The sequence below is a fragment of the Solanum verrucosum genome, unplaced genomic scaffold (genome assembly GCF_900185275.1).
Source record: "Solanum verrucosum unplaced genomic scaffold, falcon-dt-bn FXZP01000125.1, whole genome shotgun sequence".
NCBI classification, from domain to species: domain Eukaryota; kingdom Viridiplantae; phylum Streptophyta; class Magnoliopsida; order Solanales; family Solanaceae; genus Solanum; species Solanum verrucosum.
Window position 1 is genome coordinate 812,327 of NW_026019923.1, and position 18,894 is coordinate 831,220.

General features: G+C 26.9%; 2 protein-coding genes across 2 annotated transcripts in view; one reads left to right on the top strand and one right to left on the bottom strand.

Annotated features, from left to right (window-relative positions):
* Positions 1 to 18,894, top strand: part of LOC125826478 (uncharacterized) — a 272,616-nt gene that overhangs the window by 35,881 nt on the left and 217,841 nt on the right. The gene's annotated exons all lie outside the window — the stretch shown is intronic.
* Positions 9,620 to 12,201, bottom strand: LOC125826311 (heavy metal-associated isoprenylated plant protein 5). Its single transcript, XM_049505629.1, has 5 exons — positions 12,028 to 12,201; positions 11,737 to 11,917; positions 10,980 to 11,200; positions 10,473 to 10,560; positions 9,620 to 10,368 (listed from the first exon to the last, which is right to left on the bottom strand). Exons 1-5 carry the CDS (start codon positions 12,034 to 12,036, stop codon positions 9,773 to 9,775), a joined length of 1,095 nt encoding a protein of 364 aa, XP_049361586.1. The 5' UTR covers positions 12,037 to 12,201; the 3' UTR covers positions 9,620 to 9,772.

Sequence of the window (18,894 nt, forward strand, 5' to 3'; positions counted from 1 at the left end):
TAAACAAAAAGCGTAAGAAAAAATCTAAATTCAAAAAATTGAAACGTGAGAAATCAATAATTATAGAAATTGAATTGTTTCTACGAGAGCTACTATCGATTTGAAAACGTCATAGGTATATCTCTTGCATTTTAAATTTCTCTCATAAATTTTTTTCTTAAATTGTCATATTCATAGTCTTTTCACTTTTTATAAATTTCATTATTCACATAATGACAATTATTATCAACTTTAATCATAAATGAAATCAGCATTTTGGCTTTTTGAATGAAATTGTGCCACATATTTATATTTTTATATTTATATATACAAAGTTTACTTGTATTAAAAGCAAGAAACTTTTGTTCTCATTTATTCTAAGAGAACCTGATTCAATTTAATTTGTTCACACTGATATTGTAAAATAAATTGTTTTAATATTATCCAATCATCTAAAAAATAATATTATAATATGTATTCTCAAGAAGTGAGATTTTTAACATAAAAAACTAATATATAACCTCTTATATTATAGCATGTTAAAATATATTAGTTAAGCAATTTTTTTATATAATAGCTATCAATGTATATAAGTTAAATGTAATTCACAAGCCGGTAAGGCCAAGTGTATGATGTCTAGTAACACCATTTGTCGAAAAAATATAATATATATATAAAAGATGATTTTCCATGTTTTAACGATTGTTTCTTTCAATAAAATATTTATTTCTAATGATGCTATCGTGAATACATTTCAAAAGTATTATGGTAATATAGTCTAATGATGGTTTAATCATAATGTCAAAATTTTCTTCTAACTTTATTCATTTACTTTTTTTCATCACACACTAACAAAAAATTCTGCGTACGATGCTTTTGCAATTTCTATTTTAAGTTTGGTTTCTCTGATTTTGAACAAACATAATTAAAATACTTCTTCTCTAGTGTGGCTGTGCCAAACTAGATTAGACAATATTGGCCTCATCTGTTTTCTTACTTTTTTTAGAAAACCATGTTAATTAAAATACTATAATTATTTAATTTAAAATCAATTTTCTCAATTTTAAAAAATACATATAGTGAAAAAGTTTGTGACGGATTAATATGTCTCATAAATTTATATGGAATTTGTAACGAGTCTTTGTTTTCATCATAAATTTATATAATCCGTGGATACGGTTAACTCCCCATGAGGTAATTATATAATTTTCCAAAATAAAAGAGCTCTTGACCAATTAGAAACAAAAATAAATATTTCTATCGTAAATTTGTAATTGAATTGTGACGAATCATGATCATATTTGCCACATATTTTGTTCATAATAATGAATTATTCTTTCATAAAATTGTCACAAAATTGTGATGAACTTTTCTATCACAAATATTCTATCACAATTTTTCTATTTTTCTTGAAGTTAACGACAAGGCATACATATCCTTTAATTTGATATCAATTGATATTTATATTCTTTGACTTTTAGTGTACACAAGTAGACAGTGACGGAGCCAGAAATTTCACAAAGGGTGTCCAGAAATAGCATAATAAAAGCTCATTTCAAAAAGTAGAACTAGTGAGATTCAAACATACGAGCACTTTCTCATTCCAAGGAGGTGAAACCACTGGCCACTGGGCTATAACTGTTTGTTATGTTAAGGGTGTCCAAAATATGTTATTTAATCATTTTGTGTATCATTTTACTTATATATATGGGGTTTTTTTTCCGACGAAGGGTGTGCAATTGGACACCCTGACCACCATGTGGCTACGCGACTGTAAGTAGACACTTAAACTTATATAAAGTTGAATAAGTAAGCATGTACACACGTCCTACGTGACATTTTACATGATAATTCGCATAAGATACGCTTGAACTGATTTGTATATGACACGTAAGATGCATCACACGTGTGTCTATATTTATTCGACTTTATAGATGTCTAAATATCTGCTTGTGCATACCAAAAATTAAAGAACGTAAATTTCAATTGAGACCAAATTAAATGACACACTTTATCTATATTGAAAATTGTTCATATAATAAAAATTCTAATATTCTTTTGAGTGGTGTTTGATAATGATCCATGATAGGGAAATTTAAAAGATGTCTCTATTAAACATGCTGAATGATGTATGGAAATTTGTCATATTATAAGAATTTAATTTTTTTATCCCAACAATTATTGGCTCCTTTTATTTTGTCTTTATTCTACTTATAAAGAAAACTTTGAATTCTATACACACACGTAATTTTGCACAAATGATTTTAAATACTTCCTAAAGTATCAAAAATGAAAAACACTCACGAAAAGTTAGGCCTTTTAACTAGTTGAGTTAACTAATATAAAATTTATTTCAAAATATTTAAATTTTCACATCCAAATTCACGATTAAAGGTAATTATTGATTGTGCCACATAAATTGAGACAGAGAAAGTATAAAACAAGTAACTACCTACTATGAATCATGATATAAGACAACTACAGGTCGAATCAAAATATTGATAAAAAATTTCGATCAATGCCATTAAGTTCTGTCGAACATGTAAGTAAAATTCTAAATTCACCTCTACATATATATAATTATTTACAATGTTGTTAATGTATACAAGTCAAACTTTTATCAATTAAATTGATTTTGAATAAAAATAAAATAAAATTTGCCATTCTGGTGTGTTACAAATTTACAATCAACTTCATTTTTGTCCAACTTTTTTTAGGTTGCTGATAGGAAAAGTAAAAGTTGGAATATGATAGTTTCAAGTTTTGTTGTATTTTAATTATTTTGTTTTTGGAGAAAAAGAAATATTGACATCATAATTAACCTTTAATTTCTAGTCTTGTGGAGTAGCTTCCTATGTGCTATTTTTTTAATTAAAAAAAAAAATCAACTTTACATTTTTGTGGTTTGGCTTTTTTGGTCGTCACTATCTTATCTTGACAAAAAAAAAAAAAAATTGTTGGAAAATTTGACAAAATTGCATAATGTATTATTCATGAAACAATTGTGATATTAAGGAGATGTTGCCAAAGCACTACGCAAGAAAACACTAGGTACAATAAATATGACAATATGAATTACATTATTTGTATTATAAATTTTGGTAATTTCAAATATGCCAAATTTGATTAGATGGACAACTTGAAACGCATAAATAAAAAAACTAATTTATTAATAAAAAGAAGGGGAAAAAAGTAAGTTATATATATCTTGAGTTTGGAACAAGAAAATATCATTGTGATTTGAATTAAATCTCAATTATGTTGATAAGAGGTTGATTCGATGCGTCATTACAAGAAAAACACAAATTTGTGAAGGAATATTCAATATTGATGATGATAAGTACCCATCGATTGTAATTTGTGATAATTTTAATTATGTGAAAATTCATCAATATGAATGAAATTTATTTATTGATATATATAGGGGCAAATTCACGTGTAGCCTGTCGAGTGCTCGACATAATCGGAGGCCTAAAGTAAAATTTTAGTTAGAGGCCTAAATTTAATCAAACTTCATATTTCATAATGTATTTATTTTATTTTTCTAACATTTTAAGTGCAAATTACTACTTAATATTTTATATATATATATATATATATATGATTTCTTTGGAAAAGAAATTCAATTAGTGGTTTTAGGTAAGATTTTATTAATTCAACGTTTAAAAACATCTTTAACTAAGACAATCATTATATGAATTGTTAATATAATTCTACAATTAGTAAGTTAGACAAATTTAGATAAAAATGAGTGAAGAACCATAAAATATGATTCAGGGAGTATACACATAATTAATTTTTCTATGAAAAAATTAACACATAATTTATTACATAATTAATTTTTCTATGAAAAAATTAACACATGATTTATTTTTGATAAAAATTTGAGGCCCTGTATTTTTTGAAGCATAGAGCCTCCCCTGGTGCTCGAGCACCCATTAATTCCAACGTAAACTCGTGTATATATATATATATATAACTTTTTGTAATATAAAAGTCTGTATTTTTTAGAATGGCGAGGGTTCGAAACCCAATTCCTTCAAATATTTTTATAACTCAAATTATGTATGTTTTTATACTTTGTAGTTAAATATTTCCTAATTTTTCCCCATACAATTCTTCATTATTTTTCCTATACTTTATTTATGACTTTACCTTTAATTTTAAATTTTCTCTTATATTTTGTGTAATTTCTTACGATTTTAATTTTTTTTATAAAAAAAAAAAAATCATTGTTTTCTTGAAAAATTTTGGCTAGTTAAAAATTCCTCAAGGTAATTTGTTTTTCTAAAAAATGATGAGTTTTTAATTATAACGTTTAAATAGTTGTACACTTGTACAATTAGACTAGGCAATTTATAGTAACTTTATATTAAGGGAAGTAAGCACCCACGAGTCTAAATATGTATGATCATTTGTTAAAATTTAGTTATATAAGAAAAATAATTGATAATTTGTTATAATTCCGTAATAGGATTATATTATTATGACGAGAATGAGGATGAGTTAGTCAGAAATTTGTGATAGTGATATTGAATCATCGCAAACTTTTCACAAATAATTTCTTTCCATCCGTCACAAAATTGTGAAATTAATTGATAGTTTGTAGCTTTTTCTTTCATTCGGTGTTTGATTTGTCCATATGACAATATGTATTTATCAATTCATCACAATTTTCATAATATGTTCTACGTGTATCACACATATGTAGTTATGTACATAGTTAATTATTTCAACAACTAAAGTTTTAGTAGGGTTCATGAACTTAAAAGATCATGATCATTGAAAAATAAAATTCAAATTAAACTCGTGTTTCTTTGCTATGTGATTTTTATGTCTCAAAGAAAAAGGCAACTAACTATCGTGTATGACAAGAACTCTTACATAGCACCAATTATAAATCCAAGATAAATATGAATGTGATTAAACTCAATAATTTTGATTCAAAATTTGAATTTATATTAAGAAAATTGTTTAATATATTTGAATAATTTAATCAAATTTCAATAAACAAACAAAATAATTAAAATTCATAAATTAAAATTTTTGATTCCGCCTTTTAAGTTATATACATATAGATACAACCTACATATTCAAATCTCCAAATTTGACTTGTATTTGTCTAAGGTATAGTACAATTTTTTTTCTATACATGTGTGCGCGCACATGCGTGTGTATCATAGGGCACGTGCATATGTGTATCACGAAGTGAAACATTATTTGTTTTTGTTAAAATGAATATTGAGTGAAAAATTTAAAAAGAAATTAATTTCGCCACAAGAAAATAATTATGGTGATGAATAAATTAATTGCTTTTGAAAAAATAATTTCTTCAAAAAAGTTATTGTGCATGTGTAGTATTTTTTAGAAAAAATGCACATTTTAATTCTTTAAAAATAATAATTTTAAAGGATAGTAAATGTGTGATATTTTGGGAGAATCAAATCAATATGCAAAATATTTATTCTTAGAAAATTAGTGAGTTAATTGCGAACACTATTTTTTAGATTTGATTTGTTTGAAATATTTAAAACAATTAAGGCAAGACACAAAAATCTATTGTTTTACCGACAAAAGTTATGATGGAGTGATAAATAAGTGTTTTTTTCATTTTTAATCACAAGTTTTAAATTTAACTTTTCTTGAATAGAAAATCGTCTTTGTCAGAAAGCGTTTTATCCCTTAATCTGAAACTTGTTAGCATTAATTCAAATTTAATCAAACTTCAATACAAATATCAAACACTAATAGAAAAGTAAGAAGAAAAAAGGACCTAAAATTGGACTTCCTAATATTCTTCTAGTCAATAATCATCACCATTTACCTATCTCTATTTTTATTTATTTATTGCGTATTTTATATACGGAAAAGATTGTGACATTGATGGGTTCTTTATGCAAAAAATTAAAATAATAGTCTAAAAGAATTCTTGATTATTGACATTTGATAAATAATCGTGATTTTTGGATTATATAGTCTAAGATTCGAATTACATCCAAGGGAATATTAACATAAGGTACGTGTTCTCATAATTAGAAATTTTGGCAAGCAAATTTTACATAAAGTCACTTTGTGAATCAGTGAATAACATGTATAAATTGTGCATTAATCACGTAATGATGAATCTGGTTTCTTAAGTTGAACTAAAATATAAAAGTAAATATCAATTGATTTATCGTGAAAAACTTTTTGCTCAAGAGTAAAAATTACAACCTATAATGTGTAGAACTTTCAATCACATTTTAATTAAAATTAATTTTTCATTCTTCATAAATCCAATTATTGAAAAAGTTAATGAAGTTTGAGGATAACGATAAACTTAAGGTGAGAAATAACACCTTTGGCCTACTAAAGAAGTTTGTAAGCAAATAGCATGTCGAACATCTATCTTTCCAACTAAATATAATTAAGTGAGAAATCCTTTAATTTGACGAGACATTTTGTCATCAGTCAACAATGATTGATAATACTCCTTTTTCTAAATATCTTTAGAAGCGAAGAGGACAGGTCTAAACCTCATTTTAATAATTTACTCATCAAAGTAGGTATTTTCTTAAAATAATATTGATGTAATGACTCTTTTAATTTTACGTATTTCCTCCTATACAACTCTTTAGAATATTTATTTAAATGCTAAGAGTTAGCTCTTTTAATAAATGGCTTTGTGATAGACAAAAGATTAACACCTTATTTGACCCTCTAAATATTATTTTGCTTCAATTATCATGGCTAAAAGAAGTTAACAAGAGTCAAATCTCTTGAATAATTAATATAAATAAATCTAACTTTGACTATTTAATTATCTTATATAAATTGATCAACATCATAACCAACCAAACCATGAAAACTATTTTTTTTTAAAAACCGTCTTGACTAAATATAATTATTCTAATTGAAATTAAACCTTGTATTGGCTTAATTAATACTTAACCTTTATATAGTATTGAAAAGGCAAAATCAAACAAATATTTCCATGCAACAAATATATTTAATTTCTTGATGTTAAAGCTATTTGCAATGTTTAAAGGGTATGTAACAATTTTTTTTAATAGAAAAAATACCAACAATTGATTAATTAGTGAAATTGCAGTTAGTTGTAATTAAGAGATTAATTTATCTAATCCACTTTTTTTTTTTTTTTAGCTAAACCAACTTCTCAAAAGTCACTTATTATCAATTTGGAATTTTCTAGAATTATCCTATTTACCCAACTTCTCATTGCTTCTAAAGTTTAACATCTTAAAATATCTTTGCTTAATTTAAACCTTAAGCTAATTACTATAATATATATAATATGAAAAGGTTGAAATATCTAAAAAGGGGGGAAATGGCCTTTTTAAGCTGATTTCTTCATGATTCATGTGACAATTAAGAAATGTTTTGTAGTTGAACTAATTAACTAATAAACTAATCCATACCATAATGTAAAAGAATTTTTATAGTGGTAGGTTACTTAAAATGTACATTAGATATGCAACCGTGAAACTAATAACTTGTATAACAAGGCTCGCTTATTACATGCTATAACTTGTCAAAATATATAAGTTAAATCTTTTTAGTTACTCTCAAACATGATCATATACGACCGTTTTGTGCATGATAAAAAAAAAAATTTACTCTCACTTTATGTGTTTTACTTTTCATTTTCATTAGTTCTGAGAAGAATGTTGTGCTTCTTTATCTAGAAATTATTTAATTAAATTAAATTTCTCCTATTATATTTAATGACATGATTTATTATTTTATATTATATAAATATCTAATTTATGACATATTTTTACCACAAATTTCAATTTCAATATGATAACATCTAGTCACACGGAAAAAGGCCAAACAACAATAAAGGTCATACGTTTTTTCTGACTCCTTGCGAACTATAATAACATTCAAACGTCCGATTGGGGAATGGAACAACGTCCACGAAGCTTCAATAGAAACGACGGCCTACTAAACCCTATGCTCATGCGTGCAGGATTCGTAAAAGCACGAGCTACTCAAAGACTTAGAATCTTTACTTAGTAACGAATGAAGGGAATCTCTTCGAGCTTCCTCCACCAGTGACTTATGAAGGGATCACTTTATAAAACTCGATAAGTCTTGCTTCCCTCTTCTCTTCACTTATTAAGTGAAAAAAAAAGTTGTTAACATTCTATAAGTAATATCATAAGATTATTGTCACATAAATATATATTATGAAACAAATGCATTATCATAAGATTATTGTCAATCCACTATTTATGACTTTTAAGTCTTGGATAATAATTTTACTTGGCTATGTAAACAATAAATATGTAAATTAAATTTATAATCATAAAGTTCTATTTATGACTTTTAAGTCTTGGATAATAGTTTTACTTGGCTATGTAAACAATAAATATGTAAATTAAATTTATAATCATAAAGTTGTGCATCACATATTAAAGCCGGCAAAAATATAATATTAGATGAAAAAAAGAAGAAGATAACGTGCATAAAGCATTCCAAATTTATGACATTTGAACTTCAACAAAGGCAAATCTTGAATTTAAAAATGTATGATCTTGAATTGATTTAATAATTTAATTTCATAATTTTATATCGTATAAAGATAATTTTATCATTATTGGTTAGACTCTTTGAGTGGTTCATAATAATTGATCATTTGACATCAACTAATTCTTGATGAGACTTAATAACCTTGATCCTCTACGCTATTGGCTTCAAAATAATTCAATACTAGCTATCATGAATTCCATCTTCTATATATTTTTCTATCACAAATTTATTGCAACTTTGAAAATGTTTACCCTAGCATGATACTAATTATATTTGATTTGAAAATCCAAATAAGAAGTTGTCAACTTTTTTCTTGGATGCCATTTCTCAAATATGACTTATAACCAAAATATTAAGTACTAGAACTTCAGCGGAAGCAAATTTAGAGTTTAGAATTTATATATTTCTAAAAACCACCTCAAGTTAGCTAATATATACAATATATTGAGTTTACAGTCAAATATTTATAAATATTTAATAAGTTGCTTAATACATATACAAAATTTGAGCAACATAAATGTACATCTATATCGACTGAATCACTCTTTTAATCTAGCTAATCAGGAGAATATATCGGAGTGTACAATTTGTTAGTTTGCTAATGCATGGTGTATACAATTCCTTTAATTTTGTCTAATTGTAGATGGTGCTAATCCAACTACCCTAAGATGTGACCCAAAACCATATTTCCATTATGTCTTTATGTGCAAAATCTATCAATTTATAATTTATATATGAATGAAAACAAATATTGGCACTATTAAAATTGTACCATAGATATTCTTGTGCCAAGTGGTTTATTAGCCACCATAGGTTAAAATTAAACATAATTGCTTACATGTGCACAATGAGATAATGTTAATAATGAACAAGAAAACAATAAATAAAGTTAAACTATGTGGTCACAAAATTGAATATATTATTATCTATACATTAATAACATACAAGTCAAAAGATAAACCTAATTAAACCTAATGACATTTCCTAAAAAGAAACTATATTCTCATATACCATTACGTTTACGTTTCATATTATTTTTTCCTAAATGTCTCATAATATGTGATTTTTCCCACAAATTAATACAAAGTAGGGGGTAAATTATCTCCACTAGAACTTGTAAATTACAATTCATTGTGTTATCTTTAGATATTGAGACATTTCCTTGATGAGACTATTGATTTGATGTATTTACAATTTCACTTGAACTCTCTCCCTCAACGAGATGATTGATTGATGATCGGATGATCTGTCATGTGAATCACATGACAGAACAACCATTAGGATTCTCATCACTGAACATTTGTATTTGTGTGTTGTTCACGTATGTCGTTGGTGGAGGAGGTGGTACATATGACGGTTGGTGGTAGCCATACTCCATGGCGTAGCCTGTATGAGCATTGTAACCGGGATCGTACGTTGTTACACCATAGTCTTGATTCATGTAACTTTGGTTGTACATAGGCGTGGCGTAATGTGTTTGTGCATTGTAACCATAATACTCTAATTTGTTCGCTTCAGACTTTGTCTCCACACCTTTACTTCCTTCGGCTTTTGGTTCACCCTCTTTTTTCTCATTACTCTCGACCTTCTTATCACCGCCCCCTTCTTTCTCTTTCTTCTCTCCGCCTCCTCCTCCACCACCACCTTCTTTCTCTTTCTTCTCACCACCACCGCCTTCTTTCTCTTTCTTCTCTCCACCACCACCACCGCCACCTCCATCATCTTTCTTAGGTGGGACAATTTCTACATTTCTTTTCAATTTATCTTTCAAATAGGGAATTAATTCCTTTAAGTCCATCGTACCCTTTACCGTGACCAAATCTTTTTCCGAATCTACTTTGACTTCTTCTACCCCTGTCAAAATAAGATAATAATTTCCTATGATTAGTTTCTTTAATCGCGTATCGGGCAGATACTAATACTATTAAATAATTAATTAACTATACTATATATCTTACCATCAGTTTTCTTTATAATTCTCTTTATTTTGTGTGCACATCCATCACAATGCAATCGAATCTTCAACACCACTGTACTTACTTGTGGCTAAACATATATCAAAAATTAAAAAAAATAAATCAGAAATATAGTTCAACCAAAAAAAACCAAATTTAATTAGTCATCAAAAAAATAAATATGGAAATTAAACTTAAGCGATAATAGCACATTTGGTCCTTCAATTATTGATAAATATTGATATAGTTCCTCACGAGATATGATTAAATTGCAAAAAAAATTCACATATTTAATGAATTATCAACCTTATATTATTCACTAAATACTTGAGAATAATTAAAAATAGTCTAAATAAAAGATATTTAAATTAATTAAAAGTAAAATGTGCTTAGTCGAATATCATAAGGATCAAAATTGAAATTCATCAATAGTTAAGGGATCCGAAGTGCTATTATCCCTTCAATTAAACTAATTAGATAAGATTACGTGTTGAAGGAGAGTGAAATTACCTCTTTGGGCTTCTTATCTTCGGGTTTTTTCTCTTCTGCCTTTTTCTCATCGGGCTTTTTATCCCCGGCGCCGGCGCCGCCGTCCTTTTTGGGCTGAGGTGAGACGAGAACCACCGTCTTCTTCGTCTTCATCGCTACTTTCTCCCGGAGCCATGCCGGGTCCACGTTCCCTTTCACCGTCAATTTTCCACCGTCACAATCTGTCTTCACATCCTCCACACCTTCAGAGAAGAGACAGAATCAGAATTTAAACTTTATAAGTTCGAGTACGCTTAGGTAATATTGATCGAGTGCGCAAAAGGTAAATTTGTAATAACCAAACAATCACGAGAGGTAAATTACACTAGGCAAATTCCGAGGAAAAATGAAATGAGAAATTAATGTTCAATCAACTCGATCACCCTTATTAAGTGATTTGAACTAAAGCTAAGAACTCATTAATTTAGTAAATTTCTTAGCATAAATTTAAAATTAATACTAAAATTATTGAATTCGATTAACCGTCAAATCCGGATCTTAACTACAATGATGGTTCCTTGAAAAAACCGTAAAGTACTATTTGCCGGTGAATTCAAGGAACCAATTTTATCAATAATAAACTAAAATTCTTTACTCTTATAATTCAAAGTTCAAATTATATTTCAATTTTTCGTTTTATTTTGCAATTCCAGTAGTGTACGATGCAACAGGCTCGACTCAGAAGAGATTTTGGAATGACAATTTTTGTATATATTTAGTTAATTAATATAAATTTTACCTTCGAAATGGCGAATGAAACGTTTGACTTTTTTGGCACAACCTTCACAATGCAAATCGAGTTTTAAAACTATGGCGGTGGGACCGGCATCCTTTTTCCCGGCGGCGTCACCGGTGCCGGACTTTTTTTCTCCGGCGTCATTCTTCTTCTCTGCTACCTCTGCTTTAGTTTCTTCTTTTTTCTGCAAATCCAAAAAAAATAAAAATTAAGAATTAAAAAAATTGGAATTAAATTGGTAAGTTTGAAAATGAATTTATGTGATTTTTTGAGGTTTATAAGTGATGAATTTACCTCACCCATTTGAAAAATGAAAATGGATTATAGAGAAATTATAGAATGGAGTTTTTGGTTTGAAGAGATGAAAATGGAGGCAAATGAGAGAATATATAGAGGAAAAAAAATGTTTGTTGAATAAATAGTAAATTGATGATATCATCTTCATATACTTTGAAAAATTAGTAAAGCCCCCACTTATGGACTCTTTTATTTTATTTTTTGGTTGTTTTGGAGGGGTTGGTGGGGGGTCATGGGGGTGGGGGGTTGAATATATATATAAGCCATATATATATAGGTATATGATGTGAAGTGAAGATATGGATGTATGGATGTGAATGATGCATGAATGTAATAATAGGGCGAAACACATGCAGACCCTTAAACTTTTCTCTAAATTTCATTTTGACATTCCAACTCAAATTTGTTCCATTTTAACCCTTCAACTTCAATTTTTATGTTCAATTTTGGCACTTCTAAGTGATGTGGTAGAGAGTGTGCATCACACATTCTCTAAGAGAGTGAAAGACAAAAAAAAAGTATTTTTTAAAAAAATAATAAAAGATTACCTTTCAACTCTATTTCTTTTATGTACCATTTAACACAAAATACTAATTTTATGATTTCTTTATTTCTAAATATGTTATTCAACTGCAATTTTGCATTTTAAAATCGACGATCATTTGTTAATTATTGTAAAAAAATAAAATTGACGGATTATCATTGATTTTTTTTATAAAAAAAAGTAACAATTTCTTTTTAAGAGTTTTTCTATATTTTTGCATGAAAAATAACCGACGAAAGTGCATCGATTTTCTTTCTTAAAAAAACAATGACAACCCAACGAAGTCTATCGAGTTTCAACATTTTTTTGTAGTGCTATTATTTAGCAATGAACATGAGTTTTTTTTAACTCGTATTTAGTTGAATGAAAAATTAGAAAGCTGATATTTGAGTTAGTCCAAGTAGACTAGATAAGAAAAAATATATATGTGATGTTATTTAAATTAACTAATTGTTTAAAAAAAAAACCAACACACTTTCACTGATTATTTTTCACACAATAATCTACGGAAACTCTAAAAAAAAATATTTTTTTAAAAAAAGATGTTCATCCATTATTTTTTAACACAATAATGGCATGTGAAGTACACACATCCCACTTTGTTGATTAATTCTTTGGAAAAAAGTACCAAAATGGAACATAAAAATTGGAGTTGAAGGGTTAAAATGGAACAAAGTTGAGTTGGAGTGCCAAAATGAAATTTAAGAACAAGTTTAAAAAGGCCAAACACATACACAACCCCTCAAACTTGCCCTCATTTTTCATTTTGGCACTCCAACTTAGCCTTGTTCCATTTTAACCCTTAAACTCTATTTTTTCTGTACCATTTAAACACTTGCACTAATTTTTATGATTTGTTTTTATCTATGTTCTTCAATAGCAATTTCTTAGGCCAAACACATATATAGCCCCTCTAACTTGTCCACATTTTTCATTTTGGCACTTTATCTTAGCCTTGTTCCATTGTAACCCTTGAACTCCATTTTTTATGTTCCATTTTAACACGAAATACTATTTTTATGATTTATTTATTTTTATATATATTCTTCAATTGCAACTTCTTATTTTAAATCGACATGTGTCATTTAATTTTAGTTAAAAAATTAAAAATTAACAAAAAAAAATTCTTTTAAAAAAATATTAATTTCTTTTTAAGAGTGTTATGTATTTTTGTGTGAAAAATAACCGACGAAATTGTGTTGGTTTTCTTTCTTTAAAATCACCAATAACCTAACAAAGTCAGTCGAGTTTTAACATTGTTTAGTAGTGTTATTAGCATTGAACAAGAGTCTTTTTTTAGTAGTGTTATTAACAAAGTTAGTCGAGTCTTTTTGAAGATGGATTTTTTTATTCGTATTGATTTATATTAAAAATTAAAAGTGAGTATTTGCGTTAAATTTAGATAGCCTAGATGATAAGGAAAATAAATAAGTAGTGTTATTTACTTTAATTGAATGTTTAAGAAAGATAATTAAAGAACTTTCGTCAATTTATTTTCATGTAAAAATACAGAGAAATATCAAAAAATAATATTATTGTTTGAAAATTTTTATGTTCGTTCGCAAATGTTTAATTTTTTTAATTAACAGGCACACGTCTATTTTTTTTAAAATAAGAAATTGCAATTGAAGAACATAAATAAAAACAAATCATAAAAATTAGTATAAATGTTTAAATGGTACAGGAAAAATGGAGTTTAAGGGTTAAAATGGAACAAGGCTAAGTTGAAGTGCCAAAATGAAAAATGAGGACAAGTTTAAGGGGCTGCATATGTGTTAGGCCAATTTCTTATTTTAAAAAAATAGACATGTGCCTATTAATTTTCGTAAAAAAATTAAACATTCGCGAACGAACATAAAAATTTTCAAACAATAATATTATTTTTTGATATTTCTCTGTATTTTTGCATGAAAATAAATTGACGAAAGTTCTTTGATTTTCTTTCTTAAACATTCAATTAAAATAAATAACACTACTTATTTATTTATCTTATCATCTAGGCTATCTAAATTTAACGCAAATACTCACTTTTAATTTTTAATATAAATCAATACGAATAAAAAAACCCATCTTCAAAAAGACTCGACTGACTTTGTTAATAACACTACTAAAAAAGGACTCTTGTTCATTGCTAATAACACTACTAAACAATGTTAAAACTCGATTGACTTTGTTAGGTTGTCGGTGATTTTAAAGAAAGAAAACCAACACAATTTTATAATTTTATCGGTTATTTTTCACACAAAAATACATAACACTCTTAAAAAGAAATTATTATTTTTTAAAAAGAATTATTTTTTGTTAATTTTTAATTTTTTAACTAAAATTATTTGACAGATGTCGATTTAAAATAAGAAGTTGCAATTGAAGAATATATATTAAAATAAAGAAATCATAAAAATAGTATTTCATGTTAAAATGGTACATGAAAAATGAAGTTTAAGGGTTAAAATGGAACAAGGCTAAGATAAAGTGTCAAAATGAAAAATGTGGACAAGTTAGAGGGGTTGTATATGTGTTTGGCCCTTTAAAAATGTGCATCTAGACATTTTAATTTCGTCTTAAATACAACTAAACACTCTAATTCGTCTTTACTATCATATAGACACTTGATTCTGATGCGACATAGGCGTCTAGATGATAGTTTTGTAAGTTAAAGTGTTCAATTGATATTGAAGAGGACGACTTAAGGTTTTAGATGTGTATATTCAAATTTGATTGTTTGGACTTTTTTTCGCCATTTAGATTTCGGACTTGATTTTGAAGGTGGTGTGGCATAAGGGGAGATGAATGTACCCAGTCGGCTTCTTAAATTTGTCAATATATTTTATTTAAATATTTAAATTAAATTATATTTTAATGGAATATTTCAACTTTTAATATAGTATTTTAACTATATATTTTCCAATAAAATTTTAATTTCTTTCTATGTATATTTTTATTAATTTATTTTGTAATTAAATCAAGGGAAAAGGGTCTGATATACCCCTCAACTTTGTCATTTAGAGCTGATATACGCCTCGTTATGAAAGTGGTTCATACATACCCCTACTTATATGCAAATGGGTCACATATACCCTTTTTCTCTAACGGAAATGAAAAAAAATTAATTTTATTTTATTTTATTATTTTAAATATATATATATATAACCCCATATGAGTATATTTAATCCTCCTCAAACATATTTTTTTTTACTTTTTTTTTTTGTTTCAATGACTAATTTAAATTTATTATTTTGATGGTCAAATTTATTTATGATTCACTTGTAAAACTTTTTATAGATGACCAAATTTTTTTCTTCAACTAGAAAAATTAAATACAATATAGACAAAAAAAAATAATTTTAAATTATAATATAGCCACAAAAAAATAGTTTCAATTTTTTTTTCTTTACACTATGGAATGAAAGAAAAAAATAAAATAAGAATAAGAGACTCAAATAATTATAATCAAAGAAGTCAAAAAATAATTTATGCATGAAAAATAGAGCTGTCAATATGGGTTGACCCACCTCATCCGGGCTAATCCATACAGACTTTAAAATTTGACGGGTCAGGCGGGGCTAGCCCATTTTTTGTGTGGGCCAAAAAGTGATCGGCCCAGCCCACAAGTACATGGGCCGTACTTTGCCGGGTCAGTTCTCTTTTCTTAAAAGTATATTTTTTTAAATTAAATTATAATTTAAAAATATTATCATAAATATCGACAAGACAATATTACGTAGTGTTAGAGTTGCTACTTATTAATCAATACACAAATAAATTATCTTTATAATATTTATTAAGTTTGATTTCAAGTAAAAACATAAATAGCTAAATAAAAATATTAACCTAATTGCTTTTCAATGATCATAAAAAAACACAAAACTATGACAATATTCCATAGGCTATAGTCTATTTAGTGAATCCCTAGAGATTTTAGGGAATTTTTATTTTATGTATTTCATATTTTAAAAACATAATTTGTATTTTAATTGTACTATTTCAAACTTTAAACAGATTTTGAGTTTAGACTCTTGTTATTTTTAATACTCTATTTTATTTTAATTTTTTAATTAATTTTTATTTGGCCCACGGGCCGGCTATCCATATTTCTCAAGCCTCACAAATCGACAGACTTATTCAGGCCGGGCTAAAAAACCATTTTCTTAAATGGGCTCCAAAAATCGTAGTCCAACCCTATCAAATCACGGGTAAGGTCAGGCTGGCCCAACTGGCCTAGCCCATATTGACGGCTCTAATGAAAAAGATTAAAATATACCTTGAACTTTGCTAGAAGAATCATATATACCCCTCAATAATTTTTAAGAAAATTAAAAGTCAAAAATATAAATTTAAAACTAATTTTTTTCACTTTCGTTAAATGAAGGGTATATGTGAGCTCATTTTATAACAGTAGAGGTATATGTGAGCCGTTTGTATAACAATAAGGGTATATATGAGCTACTTTGATCACAGGGGTATATCAACTTCAAATGATAAAGTTGAAGGGTATATCATGCCATTTTCCCTTAAATCAATTATATTAAAATATTTTATTTTGATACATGAATGTGAAATAGGATTGCCGCCAGTTTTGTACTTTTGTTACTACATTTTTTTTTCTTGTTTCCGTAATTTACCAGCTAACTTTAACCAACATTTTTATTTATTTATTTATTTCAACTTGCAAAAGGTGTTTTACTTTTGAAAAATAATTAATCACATGCAACTATTGATTGATGAAAGGAAAAATAATTGTTGACTCTAATCTCCTAGCTACCATTATATGGTCTTTATAACAATTAACTCTCTCCATTCTAAAATAATACCTAAAAAAGGAAATACATACAATGAATTTGGTCAGAAAATACAAAATTAGAATTTTTAATATATATATATATATATATATATATATATATATATATATATATATATATAATTCTCATATAATTAAACAAATTTTATTGTAAAAAAAAAAACTTGAAGAAGAATCTAAATCACAATATGCATTAACCACACACACAAGGTATGGACAAAATTAAATAATTAATAAATACACTAACTTTACATTAAAATTTTATTTAACTATTATTAACCAATTTATTCAATTTGATGTCATCCACATATGTTCCTAAAAATATGTAAAAATAATAGTAACAAAATTTTTATACTAGATTGAGGAATTTAAAGATTCACAAGCCACATATATATTATGGCAATGCAACAAATAAAACAAACGGAAAAACAACAAATTAATTTACGTCACCTTAATTTGTGGCTATTATATGCTCCTTATTATTAAACTTAAATTAAATTAACTATTTACCTACATACAACAAGTGTTAAAGTTTTTTTTTTCTTTGACTTGGTTATTGGCATTTTGCACCAAGATTATGGAGGATTATTTTTTTTAATATATATAAATATTTTTACGTTAAGAACAAAAATGAAGATAGTTTATTTTATCACGAAAATCTATCAGGTTACCTCAACAACCACAGCAATAAATTGGACAAACTATGTATCTCGCAAACATCATTTTTAAGGGATTTTTGGTAAATAGAAAACTAGAAGGGATATGATGTTATTTAATACTTATAATATGTGGTTCCTATAATTTATACCAATAAATTTAGTATAATTTCATAAATAGGGCTGAAGAGATTATGATATGCACAGTCTTAACTCTACTTTTATGGAATTGAAAAACTATTTTCGATTGACCTTCGACAATTTCCCTCCTTTACTCGAATTTGAGATCGATAATATGAACGAGCTTACACAGACAGAGTACATTAATTTACCTCCTTGGCATAAATAATTATTTGTCTTTTGGTGAGGGTGAAAGATCCAAAGTGAAAAGGTCAATGAATTAATTTTATAGTTTCAAGTGGAATTATAGATTTTTTGGCTTCTTAGATAATTAGTGAGTTAGCTTGTCCATTTTAACGTTGAAGATGGCTTATATGTTTGGCTTTTAATTTAATGAATTATTCTTATGGGATTTCTCGAACGTCATTTTATTTTTATTTTTGGCTTTTACCTCAACCTAAAAGACAATAAATGTGATTTGGTACTTGCATGGACTAGATTAATGTAATTCATAAACCTAGCTCTTCTTTTAATAAAAACAAAAAAATAAAAAAATAACTATCTTAGAATTCAAAACTTACTACGGTAACAAATTTAAATTCGTGTCCGGTAGATTTTCTAAGGAGGTATACGTCCTATTAAGAATTTATCAATTTCATGGCTTAATCCAAAAATGAATTTATTTAATTTCTTGGCTCAATCCTAAAATCTTTAATTTACGGTGGAAAAATTATATTTGTCTTATC